The sequence below is a fragment of the Lepus europaeus genome, chromosome 7 (assembly GCF_033115175.1).
Source record: "Lepus europaeus isolate LE1 chromosome 7, mLepTim1.pri, whole genome shotgun sequence".
Classification (NCBI taxonomy): Eukaryota; Metazoa; Chordata; class Mammalia; order Lagomorpha; family Leporidae; genus Lepus; species Lepus europaeus.
The window spans coordinates 18,435,720-18,456,310 of NC_084833.1; the positions used below are offsets into that span (position 1 = coordinate 18,435,720).

The 20,591-nt window shown below is 58.5% G+C and overlaps 1 protein-coding gene across 1 annotated transcript; it reads left to right on the forward strand.

The window, feature by feature from the left end:
* Positions 1-44: 44 nt before the first annotated feature.
* On the forward strand, positions 45-20,180 carry ARHGAP1 (Rho GTPase activating protein 1). Its single transcript, XM_062196215.1, has 13 exons — positions 45-137; positions 4,408-4,580; positions 4,805-4,900; positions 9,385-9,472; positions 14,821-14,952; positions 16,024-16,110; positions 16,249-16,347; positions 16,918-17,025; positions 17,109-17,185; positions 17,267-17,344; positions 17,906-18,034; positions 18,273-18,376; positions 18,512-20,180. Exons 2-13 carry the CDS (start codon positions 4,445-4,447, stop codon positions 18,698-18,700), a joined length of 1,323 nt encoding a protein of 440 aa, XP_062052199.1. The 5' UTR covers positions 45-137; positions 4,408-4,444; the 3' UTR covers positions 18,701-20,180.
* The last annotated feature ends 411 nt before the right edge of the window (positions 20,181-20,591 follow it).

Below are 20,591 nucleotides of genomic sequence, written 5' to 3' on the forward strand. Positions count from 1 at the left end.
GCCGGAAGTGAATTGGAGGTGTGGCGGAAGTGGTTGGGGAGTGGGGCGAGCAGGAGGGGGCGGTGCCCGTTCCACCGCGGATCCGGATGTTTGGCGAGCTTTGACAGGCGTGGCGGAGGGAGCAGTGCCCGAGCGCGGTGAGCTGCAGGGCGCGGGGTGTCCCCGCGATCGGGGTGGCGAGGGGGAGGAGATGGCCACGCCACTTGAAGGGATGGGGTCCGGGTAGGGAGGACCCGAGCGGATCCGAGGAGGGGGCGCGGGGGTGGCACCGGGCCTGGTGGCCCGTCTTTTCCGCTGCGGGGATTCTGCCTCACTTTGGCGCCTTGCAGTAGACCTCGCCCCCTTCGCTGCCTTCTTCCAGCCCTCCCCAGGGCGGGGGCCAGGCCAGGTCGATGTCCTCGAGCTAGCCCGTGGGAGGGGGAAGGCTCCCCGGCCCAATCTGGCGAGAAATCTCCGAACGAGAAGTTTGGGGCCAGTGTGCCACCCTGCCACTCATTAGGCCACGCTTTCTCAATCTGGGAAATGGGATAATTACAGCCCTTGGGAATTTCGTAAACCGAGAAGCTCTGTGCAAACCTGACTGTAGTTGAGAGTCTTGCTGTTGTAATGTGGTGGAACTCGAATTTTTGCAAGTGGGACTGCAACTGGGGGAGGCGGATTGCGATTGGAAGTGGCTCTCTCTGTTCTAAGTGGAAGAGATTGGGGGACAGGCGTTCATCTGACTTTTTGTGGTCCCTCTGTGAACCTGGAGAATCACATGGATGACAGTCACTTAGGGAATTCCTTGGGCATTGACCTTCACCAAAAGACTATCAGACCGATTGACCTGGATTAAAATCCTGCCTCTGCTGACTGTAGCCGACCCTCATGAATTGGTTTATTTTTTTCTGATCTTTGGCTTTCTCAAATGTAAATGGGCCGAGTGGTTTATGGTTTACGAGCGCTGTTGTGAAGTTAGAAGGTAGCTTGGACTTGGTTCATGGTGTTACAGAGGCCCTCAACAAATATTTGTCTCCTACTTCACTTAGGGAATGAATTACTTCATTCCATCACTCAACAAGTGGCTGAGCATCTGCTGTGCGCCTGGTGTTGTTCTGCATAGGTCAGGAGTTCTTGAATAGTGATTCTCAGAAAATTCTCTTAAGATTGCATGTCAGATTTCATGTGTCATTTTTTTCTTAGAGAAAAAAGTGCCCACAGATGTCATCAGAGTTTCATGAGGTTCATAGATTTCCCAGAGAGAAAAACTGTACCTGAAGTGCTTCTCAAAAGTTTTTGTACAAGTAGATGGTTCACCTGCTGAGACAGGAAAGATGGCCCTCAGGGTAGGCAGGGGTGGGGCTTGGTGGTGGCTGGTGCTCCCTTTGACGTTAGGTGAGCCTTCCGCTTCCCCCAGAATGAATGCTGCAGCTGTGGGGTTGGAGGGAGGGGAGAGGCCGGTCTGGTAGGGGGGCGGGGAGAACTGATCAGTTAGGCTGGAAAGGGAGGCTTTGCGGGGGCTTGAGGGAGGCCATCTAGTAGCGCCAACAGAATGGAGAAGTTCTGGAAGGGAGGTGGGGTCCACGTTGTGTTCCCTCTCGGAGGATATTCCTCTCCCTCCCTCATACCTCAGCTGCCACTGCTCCTTTTGGTCCCGTGGCCACTGCAGCCCGAGTATTTCTGGACTCTGGAGTACTGCATTTCAGGGGGGAGCTTCCCCTCCCTCCCTCCCTCCCTCCCTAAGGTTTCTTTATTGTTTGAAAAGCAGAGTTACAGAGAGGAAGAGACAGACCTTCCATCCACTGATTTACTCCCTACATGGCTGCAGTGGTTGGGGTGGTCGGGTCTGGGCCAGGCTGAAACCAGCAGCCCGAGACTCTATCCAGGTCTCCCATGTGGGTGGCAGGGACCCAAGCACTTGGGCCATCTGCTGCTGCTTTCTCTGGCATGTGAGGAGGGAGCTGCATTGGAAGTGGAGCAGCTGGGACTCAAACCAGTGCTCCAGTATGGGTTGCTGGCATTGCAGGTGGCGTCTTAAACTGCTGTGCCACAATGGTGGCCCCAAGCCATCTCTTGTGACAGATGAAGGAATTTAGGCCCAGGTAGGAAAAGGACTTGCCCAGCATGCATGCCGTTCCTTGCTTAGTCCCCTCCCCCACCTTTTTCATTGATTTGAGAGACAGAGAGAGAGAGAACTCCCATCCACTAGTTGGTTCCTCAGATGCCTGTGATGGCCAGTATTGGGCCAAGGCCAGAGCCCAGAGCCAGGAAAGCTATCCAGGTTTTCCACGCGGGCGGCAGGAACCCAGCCACTTGAGCCCCCACTGCTGCCTCGCAGGGCCTGTATCAGCCAGAAGCTGGAGTCCAGAGTCAGAGCTGCGAGCTGGCGCTTTGGCACAGTGGGTTGAGCCTCCGTCTGCGGTGCCAGCGTCCCATGGGGGTGCCAGTTCCAGTCCTGGCTGTTCCGTTTCTGATCTAGCTCCCCACTGATGGCCTGGACCCTCAGGGTCTTGGGCCCCTGTTCCCACCTGGGAGACCGAGAAGAAACTCATGGCGCCTGGCTTCCACCTGGCCCAGACCAGACCACACCATCTTGGCCATTTGGGGAGTGGGCTGGCAGCGGAAGATCTCTCTCTTTCTCTATCTCTGTAACTCTGCCTTTCAAATAAATAAATCTTAGAAAAAAAAAAAAAGAGCCAGAGCTAGGAATGAAACCCAGGCACTTCACTGTGGGTGCAGGTGCCTTAACCACTGGGCGACAAGGCTGCTCCTGTGCCTTCCTCATTGCCTCCAGCAGCCGCTGTGTGCAGAACTCTTCCCTGGGATGCCTGGAGCTGTCTGGGCTGTGACAGAACACAGGAGACCAACAGAAGGCTCAGACCTGGAGGGCGTTGGCTGAGCAGTGGTTTCTACCCCTGTTACCCAGCTGGGGGCTGCTACTGGGAGGAGCCCTCGTGTTTCCTGGTGCATGGGGGGAGGAGCAGGTGGATGGGTTAGGGGTGGATTCTCCTGAAGATAGACTGAAGATTTCCTGCACTGAAGGGTGGGGGTGGGGTGGCTGGAGCTGGGCTTCATGGGCGAGGGGCACAGTAGTACCGGCCTTGAGAAGGGCATTCTTGATGGGGCAGGGTTGTCCTGCTGTGCGGGCTCCGGGAGGGACTTGTGTTCTGGTGGTGGGCAAGGGTGGGGACCAGAATGGTGGCTCGGCCAGAGGAGGCGGAGGAGTGGAGGAAGAGTGTTTTTGGTTGTATGGCTGCTTGGCTTTGGCTGGGGAGCTTGAAACAGCTTTTGCCACTGAATCCGTGTGGTCACCCTGGCAACAGGGTGGTGGTTGCTAGGCACAGGGAGCCGGTTTGCTGTGCAGAGCCCGTGGCTGTGAAACGTGCGGGAGGCTGTCACGTCGCGTCAGAGCCCGGATCTGTGGCTCTCGGATGGCACGTCTCCCCCTCTTCCTCCTACCCACCCCCGGGCCTTGTCTGCTCTCCTTATCTGCCCTGCTCACTCTCTGACCATATATGTCATTTTTTTGGGCTCCAGGAATGCGGCTGGGCGTACAGCAACCTCTTCCCTGGGGTTGGACCAAATGGGTTGAATTAAAGCCCCCCTCGCCACCCGGGTGGTGAGCTTGTGGCAGGAAGGGGAGTTGCTTCCCTTCCTTCCTTGGGGCTGCAGGCCAGGGGTGCCTGCCCTGCTCTGCTGCAGGCTTCTTCCTCCTGGCGGCCACATCTAGGCCTTGGAAACCCTTGCTCCCTGCTGTGGCCTCTCATCTCAGCACCCCGGGTGTCGTGAGCACCCCCTTGCCCTCTGTGTCCTTGGGTCAGTCTTTTCCACCTTGACACTAGTGCCGGGTGCTCCCCGGCGGATTCAGCGTGGCCTGGAAGCCGCTAGAAGCCTGCGGATTGTCTGCTGTTGACTGGCAGGCAGGTTCTGTCCCCTCCTGCTGGCTCCCATCCCAGGGCAAACCCAGTGGGGCCCCTGAGGCAGGCCTTTTTTCTGGGACCTGTGGTCTCTGGCCAGGGGAGGGTTGGAGCGGCCAAGACCTCAGCTGACCTGTTTCAGGTGTGGGGTGCAGCGCTGTAACTGCTGGGGCCTGCAAGTCTATGCTCTGGGCCTCCGGAGAGGGGGCCACCGACCTCCGGCCTCTGCAGCTGGGTCTGCCTGACCAGGCCAGCCAGGGGGCAGGTGGCGTGCGACCTGGCACAGCGGGAGGACCTGAAGGGGGAGGCCGAGCCGTGCCGCCCTCCGCCCCAGCTGCCTTTCCTGGCACCTCACTCCCTGGGGTTCTTGGCAGGGATGAGAGGTGTTGAGGGACAGGGACCAGGGAGCTTGGGGGAGGGTTGGGGGAGGGCAGGGTGTTCGCCATAGATACTGCGGAAGATAACTCCAGGGGTCGCTGACCCCGGCCCGCCGCCCTGCCTCCCCTCGCAGGGTTCCCCTCGGCTTCTGCAGGGGGACAGGCTTGGCCATGGATCCGCTGTCAGAGCTGCAAGACGACGACCTGACCCTGGACGATGCCAGCCAGGCGCTGAACCAGCTGAAGCTGGCCTCCATCGACGAGAAGAACTGGCCCTCGGATGAGATGCCCGACTTCCCCAAGTCAGGTGGGCAGTGCTGCATCTCGGACAGTGGCGGGCGGTTTAGCAGGGGAGACCCCCACACTGCTGAAGGGAGACCCTGCAAGGCAGGATGGGGGCAAGCAGACCGGCCCGGGGCTGGGGTCGAGCAGGGGCACAAGTCTTACCAGGGGGAGGGCCAAAGAGCGAGCATGTCGGAGAGCGCATGGGAGCAGCCCCCCAGATCATCCTGACTTTGCCGTGTTCCCCAGATGACTCCAAGAGCAGCTCCCCAGAACCCGTCACACACCTGAAGTGGGATGACCCCTACTACGACATCGCCCGGCACCAGATCGTGGAGGTGGCAGGTGAGCGCCCCCAGCTGCGAACCTTTTCCTCCCGGGGTGCTTCTGGCTCAGAAGAGCCACCCTTCCTGCCGTGCTGCCCTGTGGGCTGACCCCAGCCCGGGGCACCATCCTTCAAAAGCCCAGACTTGACGGTGGCTGCTCCTTGACGTGTCCCCTGCACCTGCCTCCCAACTCATGAGCCTCTGCCTCCCCTGCTCCATTTGCAGATGATACGAGGGAGGCTGTGTGGCCCAGTGGCTTTGACGTCGAGAGGCCTGGGTTTGGCCTCCAGCTCTCTCTCTCTCTCTGAACTCCTTTCTTTCTTGTTTGGCCGCTGAGAGGACTGTAGTCGTGAATGTGTGTCAGGGCCTAGCCTGCAGCCAGCACGATTAGAGGCCCTGAGGGAGTGGCCTTCCCTCTCCCTCACTGCGTTCCGCTCCCTTCCCTTGGCGCTGACGTCAGCCTTCCCACCCCATCAGTTACTGGGAAGGGGGCCAGGAACCCTGGAACAGGCAGTGGCTCCTTCCAGAAGTGAGGGGCCATGTGACTCCCTGGAGCATGGGTGTCAGGGCATGTGTGCTGCCCTGTGGGCTCTGGGTGGGGACCTTCTTCCTCCTGTTCAGAAGTGAGGAGCCAGGAGCACCCAGGAGCAGGGGAGACAACGAGATGTTGATGACTTGGTTCCTGCCTTTAGGGTCCCACTGCTGGAAGAAGCCACTGGAACTTTAGGATCCTTTATCTTTTCCTGGTGGTTGTCTGTCTTTGCTGGTGAGCAAGGGGGTCAGCGTGGCCCTGCTCAGAGGCTTTGGGTGAGCAAGGGGAACCAGGCAGAAGCTGGCCCTGGAACCCAGTGTGGTGCTGGCTCAGGGGACCCTGGAGGAAGCCATGTGCTGGCCACAGGGAAGTAGCCGGGAGCACCATCCCTCCATCACCCCATCAAAGGTGTTCCTGGTGCCTGCCATGGTCTGGGTTAGAGGCGAGCTCCGGCCTGTGTTACCCTTGCAGCATTCTTGCCTGGGCTGAGCCTGGCCTGGGCACAGGAGACACCCCTCCCTCCACCACCACTGCACCTGATTGGGTGTAGGATGTCTGATGTGAAGGAGTCGCTCCCCTGCTGTCACCCTGGCCCCTGAAGTCCCACACAACACAGAGCTGCAAGCACGTGTCTTTTCCCCAGGGTGTGACGAGCCTGAGGGGCCCAGCTCCCTGTGGGCTGCAGCTCTTGTGGAGGCCAAGTGAAGTCAGCTTATTTGCAACTGCACTCTGGGGAGCAGGGGGCTGGTGGTTTCGGGGAGCAGGAAGTAGCAAAGGATTTATAGGAGGCTTGACAGGGTGGAGGCTAGGTGGGGACACACCCAGAGGCCACAGGGAAAGGAGTTCCAGGGCAGGGAGGCAGCCCATTCATGCCGGGCCTGGACACTGTGGGTGGTGGCGTCCAGCCTGGGCGTGCCTCCCTAATGTGAGCAAGAGGAGTCTGCACGGGCACTGCCAGAGTGACAAGCCAGGGAGCCGTCCCAGCGGGCCAGTTTCTTGGAGCTGGAACCATGGGAAAGAGCCCCTGTGGGAGAGGACGCGGATGTCTCCATTCCCTGTGCAGCCTCTCCTCTCCCTGCTTCTCCGTCAGGTTGGATGCCAGGGGCTTCCTCCCAGGGGTTGCCAGTAAATGGCTAGCGGCTGGCTCTCTGGAAAAGCGGGGAGAGGCCCTTGGTATGTGTGCCATGTGTTGTCTCTGCCTCTGCAGGCCGGTATCAGCTGGCTGGCAAAACTGTGGGCCCTGTCTCTGCCACCTGGCGGGCCCTGTCAGTGCCAGCCCACACCGCCCGTGTCCTTGGCCTGTACTGCAGGTGAGGGTGGGCGGGCACTGGGCTAGGGTCCAGAATGGCTGCCCGAGGCTCTGCCCTGTTGTTGATTAACTGCCAGGTCGCCCTGGGAGAATTCCCGACCGACCAGTATCTGGGGAATGCAGAGACCTTGCTCTCAGCGGCTCCGCCTGGCTCTGCACAAACACTTCTCTGCCCTCGTCGTCGTGAGCCCGCTCCCCGTGCTGGCCACTGCAGGGCTGCCTCCTCCCTGTCTGCTCTCTCCCTGGAGCAGGAGGGCTGTTCCTGGCCTCTTTACAGGGCCTACCCCTAGCAGAAGCCACCTGCCCGCTGGCCAATTCCAGGCCACCAGAGGACTTGGGCTGTGGGACCTCACTCCCGAGAGTGGGTGGGCAGGGGCCAGACCCTAAACTGTCTCATTTCTCACCTGACTGAGAGTCTCACCCTCTGACCCCGCCCACGGCCTTCATCCTGTTGTCAGTCAGCCCGCACACAGAACGGAGTCACAGGACTCCGGAACTTTGCGGTCCGCATTGAGGGTTCCGTGCGGAAAAGCACTCTCCGCCTTTAAGAAGCTTCCAGTCTGGCGAAGTGCCTCCTAACTTCGTCCCAGGCTTCTCTGAGACCACAGAGGTTATCCTTGGACTGTGGCTCTCTTTCTCTAAGACGGTGTGCCTGCTTGCAATGCGTGCGACAGCATGGAGTTGTGGGACTGCCCAGCCTATTGGTGGAGCCCCAGGCTCCCCCATTTCCAGGGTGCCGGGGCCAGCTGAGAGATGGAGTCCCAGGCCCCTGGCCCACACCCCGGCGGCTTGCTTAACCACTTACTAGCTCTTTTTTTTTTTTTTTTTTACTAGCTTCTTTACATTCCAGAGCCGAGAGCTTAGACTCTCAGCCCTGGCCAGCCCCTGCTGAAGAGGCTGGGGTGGGACTGAAGGAATCTTTTGGCTGGCCCGTGCTCCTCCCAGCGTCTCCCCCACATATCCTGGTCAGTTCCCCTGCCTGGAGGAAGTAGGACGATGCTGCTCCACCCTTCCCAGGCTCATGGTAGGAGGCCTGCGGTGTTCTGACATGGCACTCCAGGATGTCCATGAGGCTGGGCCTGCCAGTCTACCTTTTGTCTCTATCCCCTGCATGGGGTTCCTGGTCCATGCTGACCCTGGAAGAGCACCTCACTTTGGGGGAAAGAGCACACATGTTTCAGGAGCTTCCCAGTTTTGTGACAGGGCCAGGACTTGGACAAACGTCCCCGAGTGCTTCCACCCCGTGAGCATTTCCCCACACCATCTCAAACTCCTCTGAACCCCATGTTCTTTAGAATATCGGGGAGAAAGGATTGAATTTTAGAAATGTCCAGAAGTCACTCAGAGCCAAGTGTGGTCATTTAGTAATCAAATAACAAGTTGTAGTTCGTGGTCAGAGACCTCCCATTCACTGGTTCACTCCCTGAACCGAGAACTCCATCTGGGTCTCCGGTGTGGGTGGCAGAGACCCAACCACTTGAGCCATCACCTGCTGCCTCCCAGGGTGTGCGGCAGCAGGGAGCTGGGAGTGGGAGCAGAGCTGGGACTCAAACCCAGGCGCCGGATGGGGGCTGCAAGTGCCCCAAGCAGTGGCTCAACTGCTGCACCAAACGGAGACTTTGAAGATGACTATTTTGGTGAGCTGAATTTAAAAAAAAAAAAATTGAGCATGAAAAAAAAAAATCGAAGCAGAACAAACTCTTTGTTTTGGGGTTGAGGTTGTGGCACACGCAGCAGGTTAAGCTGCAGCCTATGATGCTGGCGTCCCGTGTAGGCGCTAATTCAAGTTCTGGCTGCTGTGCTTCCAATCCAGCTCCCTGCTAATTCACGTGGGAAAGCAGTGGTGGATGGCCCAAGGACCCGGGCCCCTGCCACCCACGTGGGTCCCATCCCACTCCCCGTGGGGTGGAGTTATAGGCTCCTGGCCTCAGCCTGGCCCAGACTTGGCCATTGTGGCCATTTGGGGAGCGGCCAGTGGATGGAGGATCTCCCCGTCTCTCTGTCTCTCACTGTTTCACTTTAACTCTGCCTTTCAAGTAAATAAACCTTAAAAAAACTTTTTAAAAATTATTTCAAAATATACAATTCAGTGGTAGCATATTGACAGTGCTGTGTGGCCATTGTCATCACCCATACCTACACCAAATCCTGTACTCATTAAACAGTCACTCCCCATTCTCCCCTCCTCCCAGCATCTGGAAACTACTAATTTGCCTCCTGTCTTGATGGATTTACCTTCTCTAGATAGCTCATGTCGATGGAGTCATAGTAGGTGGCTGTGTCTAGCTATTTTCACTTAGCGTGGTGTTTTCAAGGCTCACCCATGTTGCAGTGCGTGTCAGTGTTGCACTCTGCACGGCCGAACAGTATTCCATTGCATGGCTCTTCCACAGTTTCTGCAGCCATTCATGCACTGATGGACATGTGAGTTGTTTCTGCCAGGCATGACTAAACAATGATGCTTAGTTTGTGCACCCCAACCCAGTAGCCCTGAAAACAGCCTATTCCTCTTGGTTCAGGAGCAGAGCTGCCCAACAATGCTTCCGCATGGGCCACTTGGGCCCCTGCACAACTGGTCCAGGTCTCCATGCTGGCATCTTTCAGTTCTTCTTCCCACTGGGGCTTCATTGTTCACCGACTGGGCCCCCTCTTCCACTTGTAGGCGATGACAAGTACGGGCGGAAGATCATCGTGTTCAGTGCCTGTCGGATGCCCCCCAGCCACCAACTGGACCACAGCAAGCTCCTGGGGTGAGTACCTGGGGGGACATGTGGAGCGCCTTTGCCCTGATCCCAGTGTAGCCTAATGCCATTGTCCTTCCTGTCTCTCCCCCACCTGGGGGGTGTCAGGCCACCCCCCACTTAGTGCCTCCCCTCTCCTCCGAGGGAGCTGTTTTATATTAGAGGGAAAACATTGGCCAAGCTGCACATCTGGTTTCTGCTCATGGGCTCTGACTGGGTCTTTGGCCTGGTTTTCTCCCCCTTTCCAACGTGGTGGGACATCGCCCTCCTTCCTTGTGGATATGAGACACTGCACACGGACGTGCTGTGAGAAGTCAGATACTGCCCAAATGAGAGGGCTGGCTGTTAGCACTGGATGATGCTGCTGACTGTTTGTCATGTAGGTGAACAGTTCGTGGTATTCTATGCCACATCCATGATTGCTGTGCCTGTATGGCTTCTGTTAGCCAAATACGAGGGTACCTCAAAAAGTTCCTGGGAAAATGAATTAAAAAAGATAATATGCTGGCCGGCGCCGTGGCTCAGTAGGCTAATCCTCTGCCTTGCGGCGCCGGCACACCGGGTTCTAGTCCCGGTCGGGGCACCGATCCTGTCCCGGTTGCCCCTCTTCCAGGCCAGCTCTCTGCTGTGGCCAGGGAGTGCAGTGGAGGATGGCCCAAGTGCTTGGGCCCTGCACCCCATGGGAGACTAGGAGAAGCACCTGCCTCCTGCCATCGGAACAGCGCGGTGCGTCGGCCGCAGCGTGCCTACCGCGGCGGCCATTGGAGGGTGAACCAACGGCAAAGGAAGACCTTTCTCTCTGTCTCTCTCTCTCACTGTCCACTCTGCCTGTCAAAAATTAAAAAAAAAAAAAAAAAGATAATATGCTCTCTCTCTCTGTTTCTCTGCCTTTCAGCTAAGTGGAGCAATTGTAGGAAGGGCATGGGCATTTGGCACAATGGTCGAGGCACTGCTTGAGACAGACAGCTGCACCCCACATCAGAGCGCCTGGGCTTGGGTGCCAGCTCCTTTCTGAGTCCAGCTTCCTACTAGGGCACCCTGGGAGGCAGCAGGTGATGGCTCAAGTACCTGGGTTTCTGCCACCCACATGCGAGACCTGAGTGGAGTCCCCGGTTCTGCCTGTCTTTGGCCTGGCCTGGCTCCAGCTGTTTTAGGCATTTGGGAAGTGAACCAGGAGATGGAAAAATCTCCGTATGTCTATGTGTTTGTGTTTGTGTTTGTGTTTTGTCTCTGTCTTGCCGTCTGCCTTTTCAATAAAATTTTAAAAAAGGAACAAAGGCAATGTGACACATCCACAAACGTGAGCTCTTCGTGGTAGTCTCGGCTGGTGCAGACGGCTCCTGATGCAAGTCCGGAGGCTGACTGAGCGCGGGGCTCTGCAGGCCCGATTCTGACACCTGGTATTGATCCGGCACCGGGCCCACAGTGGGGATCAGCATGTCATCACTGTGCATGAGGGACCTCTGAGGTCCTTGGTTTTGTTGACTGGGGGGGGGGGGGGCTTTTAGGGGCTGGGGCCAGGCCCAGCGGGAGGGAGGAAGGCCTGTGTCTGGGGACTGAGCTACTCCCAGTGAGCTGGAGCCAAGGCTGTCTTTGCAGCCTGGCCGGAGAGCCTTGCTCTTCTGGCCTCCTGACCGCTCCTCCCACTTTCTCAGGCGAGGCAGGCAGAGCCTTGTCCAGGCCCCGCGCCTGGCCCAGCCAGCAGTAGGCCGGGGAGCTGAGCTGCAGGTTGCTGGGTCACAGCCCTTCACGCTTCACGCTTGCGCAGTCTGACAGACCAGGCAGCAGACTCCTGGCCAGACAGTTGTGTGAGCGGGAGGTGGGCAGAGAGTGGGTCAGGGTTAGGGAAACTGGGAAGGCATTCAGTTTCTAGGAGGCGGATTGCAGGGCTGTCCCTGGCTGGCCACCTCCCACCCACTTTGGTCATCCATGCCAGAGAAGCGAGGCACTCCCCTCGGGGGTCAGTCTGTCCCATTTTCAGTCTGAAATCTTAGGCATGGCTTCCCCTAGCTGTCTGCCGGGGCCCCGGGGGGTTGACACAGAAAGTGCCCGAAGTTTGGAACCAAAAGCTGGTTAAGCCTCAGTGTGCCTCTGCCTGGCTGTGAGCTGTGGGGCAGGTTGCCTGTGCGTCCTGGGGAGTGAGAGCTGTGCCCTTCCCGGGTTGCGGCCCTCATGTAAGGTGGTCTACCCAGAGGGCCATGTGCACAGATGGAAAGTGTTGCGATTTCAGGTAGCGATGAGAAGTGTAGACGACTATATTAAAAAACAGTCTCGACCAGCCTGTCCCCCAGGGCAAAAGGCACGGTTCGTATTTCGGTGTGTTCACTTCCAATTTTTCTCTGTGCCATATGTGGAACTCCAGCGTCACTGTGGCACCTTATGTAACGCTTTTATCCTCTGCGCCTGGAGCCTTCTTCAAAGACAGCCTTTAAAAAGCATTTTATTGACGTGGGAAATGCGTGCAGAAAAGCGGACGGTGAAGGGTGCCACGTGGTGTACCCGCCTACCTCACCCACTCCGCTGGCCTCCCCTTGCTCTTCCCGTCACCAGCCCAAAGGGCGACCGCCGCTCGGGCATCTGACCTCACACACCGGTGCTGTCCACAGAAGCACCCTGTGAGGTGTTCTATTTGTGGATGTCCCACGATGTATGTCACCTGTTCCCTGATGCTGGACAGTTAGCGTGCTGCACAGTTTTTTTTTGGTTTTTTTTCCCCATCATAAAATAGTCTGGGATGAGTCACATTGTGCAAAAATGTTTCTGTTGATCTCTGGTTATTTCCTTAGGAGAAATTCCTGGGTATTTGAGGGGTAATTCAGAAAGCACATGGAGAAATGAAATTAGATGATATTTGGGTGCATAATTTTTTCTTAGTATGTATTTTCTATGAATTTTAAAATTATTTTATTTATTTTGAAAGGCAGAGAGACAGAGGGAGAACTCCCACACACTGACCCACTTCTAAAATGCATGCACCAAATGGGCCTGGGCCTGACCAAAGCCAGGAGCCAGGAACCCAATCCAGGTCACCCACGTGAGTGGCAGGGACCCAGTACTTGAGCCACCACCTGCAGCTTCTCAGTATGCACATTAGCAAGAAGCTGGAACTGGGACAGAGCCAGGACGGAACCCAGGAGCCTCCCTCCGGGGTGTGGGCGTCCCAGGGGCGTCTGAGCTCTGTGCTAGATGCCCAGCCCTTTCCATGAGCTTTTTGCAGGACCCTAATATACAAGGAGTTCAGAATTTTTTAAAAAATATTTATTTATTTGAAAGGCAGAGTTACACACACACATACACACAGAGAGAGAGAGAGAGAGAGAATCTATCCTCTGGCTCACTCCCCAAACGGCTGCCATGGCCGATTCTGAGCAAGGTGAAAGGCAGGAGCCTAGAAAGCCATCTGGGTCTCCCACGTGGGGGCAGGGGCCCAAGCACGTGGGCCATCTTCTGCTGCCTTCCCTGGGGCATTAGCAGGAAGCTGGATCAGAAGGGGAGCAGCCAGGACTTGAACTGGTGCTCATATGGGATGCTGGTGTCACAGGCAGCGGCTTAACCTGCTGTGCCATGCCTGCGCTTCACAGTTTTTTGTACCAAAATAAACTGATCTATGGTGCGGTTTTCCACAGTTGTTTGCAGGCTCAGGGTATGAGCCTGTGTTGCCTCTGATAAACATCGCTTTGTTGCCTCCGAAAGGTCGCAGCTTCTACACTGGCGGTGTCTATTTGCTCTACAGTCTCTGCTGTTTTCCTAGTTCCAACGTGTATCTGATTACGTCATCTCTTCGTCATCTGTGTAAGGGATAGATTGTAGTGTAGTTAAGAACCATCAGAATCCACGCCTGGTGGGCCAGCACCAAGGTTCCCTCTCTGGGCTGGGGCAGGTTGGATCTGGGCACTTAGTTGAATCCTTGGGCTTTTCCCTCCTTCTCTCCACTCCCTTCCTGCCCTCAAAAGTTACCTCAGCCTGGGCCGGTGTCCCTGTGGGAGCCTGAGGCCTTCACACATGCTCAGCATAGTGGCTGCATGTGATTGCCTCAGGGTGATAGAGACTGCGTTGGAAGTTTAGAGAACTGAGGCTATGGGACTTCTTGTTCGCAGAATGCCTAGTGACAGGGTGGCATGTGGCCTAGTGGTTAGGATATACCTTAAGATGTCCATGTCCTGGGGCCAGTGCTGTGGCATAGTGGGTAAAGCTGCCGCCTGCAATGCTGGCATCCCATGAGGGTGCCAGTTCGAGTCCCGGCTGCTCCACTTCTGATCCAGCTCTTTGCTATGGCCTGGGAAAGCAGTAGAAGATGGCCCAGCTGCTTGGGCCCCTGCACCCATGAGGGAGACCTGGAAGAAGCTCCTGGCTTCGGATCAGTGCAGCTCCAGCTGTTGTGGCCAATTCGGGAGTGAATCAGCGGATGGAAGACCTCTCTCTCTCTCTCTCTGCCTCTCCTCTCTCTGTGTAACTCTGACTTTCAGATAAATAAATAAATCTTTTTTTTTTTTAAAAAAAAGATGCCCATGTCCCACATCTGGTGCCTGGATGTCAGTCCTGGCTCACCCTCGATTCCAGCTTCCTGCTAGTGCACACCCTAGAAGGCAACTAGTGATGGCTCTAGTCCTTGGGTCCCTGCCACCCACATGAACAACCTGGTTTGAATTCTGGGTGCCTGGCTCGGACTCTGCCGAGCCCTGTCTGTTGTGTGCATTCGGGGAGTGAACCAGTAGATGGGAGCTCTCTTTTTTTGGTCTCTCTTCCTTCCAAATAAATAAAAACATTTAAAAAGCCAGTGGCGGGGGCCCCAGCGCCGTGTCATGGGCACAGTGTTTTGCAGCCTGCGCTGGAGTTCGCAGGTGAAAGGCAGAGCTGTCCAACGCTTGGATGCCTGAACTCAGCTCCAGGCTCCACTAGAGCTGCAGTACCTCGGATTGGCCCTCTACCTCTCTGCTCATTGCCCTCACCTGTACGCTGGGGATGAGGTCAGCTCCACTGGTATGAGGACGGAGCGAGATGATGTACGTGAGGTGCTTGGCAGACACCAGAAACTTGACATTGAGAACCGGTGGCTGTCATCAGTATTGGTGCCCTGCTGCAGGGGGGTGAGGGCTGCGTCGCCGTGCTGGTCTCCCGACTCCTGGGCAGTGCTCTGACAGGAGAGACGTTGCTGTTGTTAGCATTCCTTCGCTCGGCCCTGTGTGTCCGCACGAGAATGTGGCCATGGCTGATATGTGGCCATGGCCAATTTGCGGCCAGAGCGAGCAGTGCAGGAGAGGGCTGTGAGGCGGGGCAGGGGTGACGAGGAGGCTGCGGGGCCTGGGTTTCTCTCTCCCTCTGGGCCCCGCAGCCTGAGCGCAGCTTTCCTCCTGAAGGTACTTGAAGCACACCCTGGACCAGTACGTGGAGAGCGACTACACCCTGCTGTACCTGCACCACGGCCTGAGCAGCGACAACAAGCCCTCCCTCAGCTGGCTGCGCGACGCCTACCGGGAGTTCGACCGCAAGTGGGTTGGGGCGCTGGGCTGGGCTCCAGGGCCTGGGGCGGGCAGCTGTGGTGCCAGCAGCTCTGCTGGGTGCTGGGCAGCGCTCCGCTAGGGCAGGAGCTTATTCCATGCTGGGGGGGGAGGGAGTGGGGGTGGGGCAGGTGTCCCAGCTGGGGAGGCAGAAAGATTCTGAAGTCAGAATAACTAGCCCAGGCCTAAGTCCCAGCTTCTGCACTTACTTGCTCCGGGAATTTTCATGTCAGACTCCCGAACCTCTTATTTTCTAATCTGCAAAGTGGGGAAGCACTTACCTCGCACACTCGCCATGAGTAGTAACCAGAAAATGTGCAGTAAGCCCTGGTCCTGGAGCATGCGTTGTGGCACAGCGGTTAAGCCGCTGCTTGGCCTGCCCACTTCCAGACTGGGTTGCAGTCCTGGCTTTGTCTGATCCAGCTTCCTGCTGACGCACACCCTGGGAGGCAGCGGGTGATGGCAGCAGGTGATGGGTGGCTTGGTCCCTGCCACCCATACGGAAGACCCGGATGGAGGTCCAGTTTCCCAGTCTCAGCCTGGTCCAGCCCTTGCTAATGAGGCCATTTGGGGAGTGAACTAGTGGATGGAAGATTCTCTTTTTTTTTTTTTTTTTTTTGACAGGCAGAGTGGATAGTGAGAGAGAGACAGAGAGAAAGGTCTTCCTTTGCCGTTGGTTCACCCTCCAATGGCCGCTGCGGCCGGCGTGCTGTGCCAATCCGAAGCTAGGAGCCAGGTGCTTCTCCTGGTCTCCCATGCAGGTGCAGGGCCCAAGGACTTGGGCCATCTTCCACTGCCTTCCCGGGCCATAGCAGAGAGCTGGCCTGGAAGAGGGGCAACTGGGATAGTACCTGGCGCCCCAACCGGGACTAGAATCCGGTGTGCCGGCGCCGCAAGGCGGAGGATTAGCCTGTTAAGCCACGGCACCGGCCTGGAAGATTCTCTTTCTCTCTCTCTGCCTTTCAAACAGATAACAGTAAATAAAAGAGCCCCTCGCCCTGTGTCCCTGCAGCCCTCACAGCCCACACCCCACCCTTCTGCTTTCCTTGTCCTCCACCACAGGTACAAGAAGAACATCAAGGCTCTGTACATCGTGCACCCGACCATGTTCATCAAAACCCTGCTCATCCTCTTTAAACCCCTCATCAGGTGAGCAGACCCGGGGCGGGCCAACGCAGATACCCGAGGAGGCCAGGCCCCCAGGGACAGAGAGCTGGGTGCAGGCCTCTCTCTGAGCTGGGCAGCCTGAGGGCGGAGGGGCCTGACGCAGGCCTTGCCTCCCTGCAGCTTCAAATTTGGGCGGAAGATCTTCTACGTGAACTACCTGAGCGAGCTGAGCGAGCACGTGAAGCTGGAGCAGCTGGGCATCCCTCGCCAAGTGCTCAAGTGAGCGGGGGCAGGGAGAGTGGGGGGGGGGGCGGGGTCGTGGGTCCCAGGGTGGGGGAACCGGGTGAGGCGAACATCAGGCCACACAGAGCGAGTTCACACCCATTTCTGGGGACAGGCACTGGGCCTGGCCTGGCCACTAGGATACCCTGATCCCATGTTGGAAAGCCTGGGTTCGATTCCCAGCTCTGGCTTCTGCTTCCGGCTTCCTGCTTATGCAGACCCCGGGAGGCAGGGGTGATGGTGAACTGAGTGGGTCCCTGACACCCGGAGACCTGGCCCGAGCTTTTGGTTCCTGCCTTCAGTGGAGGACATTTGGGGAGTGAAGCAGTGGTTGGGAGCTCTTCCTAATAAATAAGTAAATAATTCCACACAAAGCCAAGCAGTCACGCAATTCTCTCGTCTACGAGCTCTGTGACGGGTCTCTTTAAAGTCTTTGTTTCCTCGTGTTGGGTGAACTGGATTGTTGTGAGGAGTAGAGGAAATAAGCTTTGTAACACAGCACAGCGAAGGCCTGGAAGCTTCGACAGAGCCGGCCGGGGGCTGACTCCCCTCCCACCTGCTCCGCAGGTATGACGACTTCCTCAAGTCCACGCACAAGAGCCCTGCGACGGCACCCAAGCCCATGCCCCCTCGGCCGCCCCTGCCCAACCAGCAGTTTGGGGTCTCCTTGCAGCAGTGAGTATGCGATAGGTGGGCTGGCCTGGCCTGGGGCCGGGGTGGGCAGGGCTGCAGAGCCGCTCACCGCCCTCACCCCACAGCCTCCAGGAGAAGAACCCAGAGCAGGAGCCCATCCCCATCGTGCTCCGGGAGACCGTCGCCTACTTGCAGGCCCACGGTGAGTGCCACCCCCCAACTCCGCGGGGTCCCCCAGCCACTGAGCAGGGCTTGGGACTCACCAGGCCGCACTGTTTGCCAGCTCTCACCACCGAGGGGATCTTCCGGAGGTCGGCCAACACCCAGATTGTGCGGGAAGTGCAGCAGAAATACAACATGGGTGAGTGCGGGGCTGGGGCAGGTCCTGGGGCTGGGGGCCGGGGGCCAGGGGAGGTGCTGGGACTGGGGGCCGAGGCAGGTCCTGGGTCTGGGGGCCGGGGCAGGTGCTGGGACTGGGGGCCGAGGCAGGTCCTGGGTCTGGGGGCTGGGGCAGGTGCTGGGACTGGGGGCCGAGGCGGGTGCTGGGGCTGGGGGCTGAGGAGAGTGCTGGGGCTGGGGGCTGAGGAGGGTGCTGGGGCTGGGGGCCGGGCAGGTGCGCCACTGCTCCAGGCCCCTCCGCCTTCTGCAGTGCCATAAGCAGGGTCCCAGGCTTTCTTCCTGTCACAGGCTTCTGTGGCATTTGGTGTCACTATGCAGGTCTCGTCACCCTTCTGCCTGGCCGTCCCTGGCTCTGGGCTCGTTCAGGGGCAGGGGATAACTGCACGTGAGCCGGGGCCCACTCCACCCACGTGGCCTGAAGTGCACGCTGGTGTCCCAGAGGGAGAGGACAGGCTGAGGGCGGAATCGGGCGGGGAGGGCCTGCCTGGCCTCCAGGCGGCCAAGCTCCTGTCCCCTCCCCCAGGGCTGCCCGTGGACTTTGACCACTACAATGAGCTGCACCTGCCAGCAGTCATCCTTAAGACCTTCCTTCGGGAGCTTCCCGAGCCCCTGCTGACCTTCGACCTCTACCCCCACGTGGTGGGCTTCCTCAGTGAGTGCCCCTCCCCCACTGCCCACTCCGAGCTGCACAGGTTTCAGCCAGGTCGGGTTGGACTTGGGGTGGGCTGGGCTTGGGGCAGATGTGTTTGTCCGCAGTTCGCCCACTGTGCCCTGCAGGCTGTGGGCGTCTCCCAGGGAAGTCTTCTGGGGTCTCTCCTGGAGCCTCCTGGTGGGGCTTCCGGCAGCGGCCCCTCCTGGGGCCCCTGTAACCTGGGCCCCGTTCCCCGTAGACATTGACGAGAACCAGAGAGTGGAGGTGACGCAGCAGGTCCTCCGCACGCTGCCGGAGGAGAACTTCCGGGTGCTGTGTTTCCTGACTGCCTTCCTAGTGCAGGTGAGGCCTCGCCCCAGCCCTGCTGCTCACCTGTCCGGGAGGGGGGAGGGGCGGGGGGCTGCCATCCTGGTGACTGTGGGCAGTGGGGGGCAGGGTATGTGGCTTCCTGCTGCAGTCCCCCGACTTCCGCCACAGATTTCTGCCCACTGTGACCAGAACAAGATGACCAACACCAACCTGGCTGTGGTCTTCGGCCCCAACCTGCTGTGGGCCAAGGATGCTGCCATCACCCTCAAGGCCATCAACCCCATCAACACCTTCACCAAGTTCCTCCTGGACCACCAGGCGGAGCTGTTCCCTGACCCCGACTCCAGAAGGCTCTGAGCCCGGCTCCCATCCCACCTGCCCCCTGCCCTGGTAGCCCCACTTCGGACTCTTCCTTCTGCCAGCCGAACTGGAACCCGGGCCCCCCGCCCAGCAAGCGACCACAGAGCCCTGGGAGATAGGCCCTGGGGCCGGCCACCATGGCAGCTGTCCCCTCTGCCCAGCCCCCCTCGCCGGCCCCAGAGGCCTCGCTGTTACCATACGAGTTTCTCTTCGCCTTATACCTCTCACTGCCTCTCTGGATGCCTGGCTCCTGCCATGCTCCGCCGAGCTGGGCTTGGCTCTTCCGGCTGGAGGACAGAGCCCCAGTAGCCCCTTTTCTCTTTTTCTGCCTCTGTGGCCCTGGCAACCGGGGATGACCAAAATCCCTGCCGGCTGGGTTAGTGGCTGGGGCCGGGCCTCTCCTCCCTGAGTTCTGGGGAACGAACAGCTGAGCTCCTTGGCTTGGCCTGGCCACACGAGGCGCCTCCATGTCTGGGTTTGGTGCCCTGCTTCTGGAAGGGCCGCCACACGTTGGCCTGGATGCAAGCTCTCTGCTCCAGTCCGCTCCACTAAAGGCTCAGCTTCGGGTGTTCCCGGAGCTAGGGAATGGCAGCGCGGGGGTCAGCCTCCTACTTCTGCCTCCCCCTACGCGTGCCGGGGCAGCCTTCCCCAAGTGGCGCTTGCCCCAGGGGCTGCTGGCCTCTTGGTCCTGCCAGGACTGGCAGCTTGGATGTTGGGGCTCCAAGTCCCAGCATCCACTGGAAATAGACTGCCGTGTCCCTGGGAGCCCTCGTGTCTGGTGGGATCGGTGACAGGCAGACACAGCCCCAGGCCCCACCTCCTTTTCCCCACGCACACATGCTCAGCCATGGGCTCCCTGCTCCAGCCAGAGGTGACTCTGCCTCAGGGTCTGTGGTGGAGACTGGAGGGGCTGGGGAGGGGGCCAAGATTCTGATAACAGATCATCCCCGGGAAGTAGTTCTGGACCCCAGTGGTGGCTGAATACCCCTTATTCCAGCCGGGTCCCTCACAGTGACACTCCTGCTGACGAACCCCGGGGCGGCCCCTCCTGCTGCTGTGCACCTGCAGTGGCCCCCGACACAGCTTTACCGCCACTCCAGAGCCTGAGCTGTGAGGAGCCGCACCGGCCTGCCCAGCGCCATCTGTGAGCCAGGTGGGGTGTGGGACTGGCCTCCCTGGGCACTGTCCCCAGGCAGGTGGCACAGCCGGACTCCCAGGGCCTGGAGCTGCTACTGGTTGTCAGTCCCTGTGCCTTTAGCCCGGGCCACTCCGCTTTCTGCCCTCTGTATGTCAAGTATTGCCCACAGCCTCGTCCTGGTCTCTGTCCTGCCGGTCTGGTCCTGGGGGCGCTCGTACTGTGAATCAGGTGTTCACATCACACTTAATGACTTCCTTGGCACCAATCATGTATTTCACCATTTGCACTTTTTGTATTTCAATAAAAATGGAGACAGAAAGCTGCCCTTCTGGCTGAAGTGAAGCCGGGTCAGATGGGGGCCCCAGAAGTCTGCTCCCCTCGTCTGGTCCACTGCTGAGTGGCCTGGAGGCCACGTGCTGCCTGTTCTGGCACACCTCTGCTATCTGCGCGGCCACCATGTGCTGTGGTGCCCTTGGATGTATCTAAGGCAAACAAGACAGGAAACACTGGAGTGGACTGTGGGGGGTGACGGGATGAGAGTCGCAATGGGGTTTGAATCTGGGTTCCATCACCAGCTCTCAGCAGCGGCCCTGGCTCTGACCTCCTTCGGAAAGTGGTTCCTCTGAGGAGCAGACACTACACGCACCCGGGGGCCACAGAAGGACCAGGAGCGAAGTGATGCGGGACGGGGGCCCTCAGCCCTGAGCACTCCTCTCCTCCTGCCCTGCCCTCCTTCAACTGCCGAGGCTG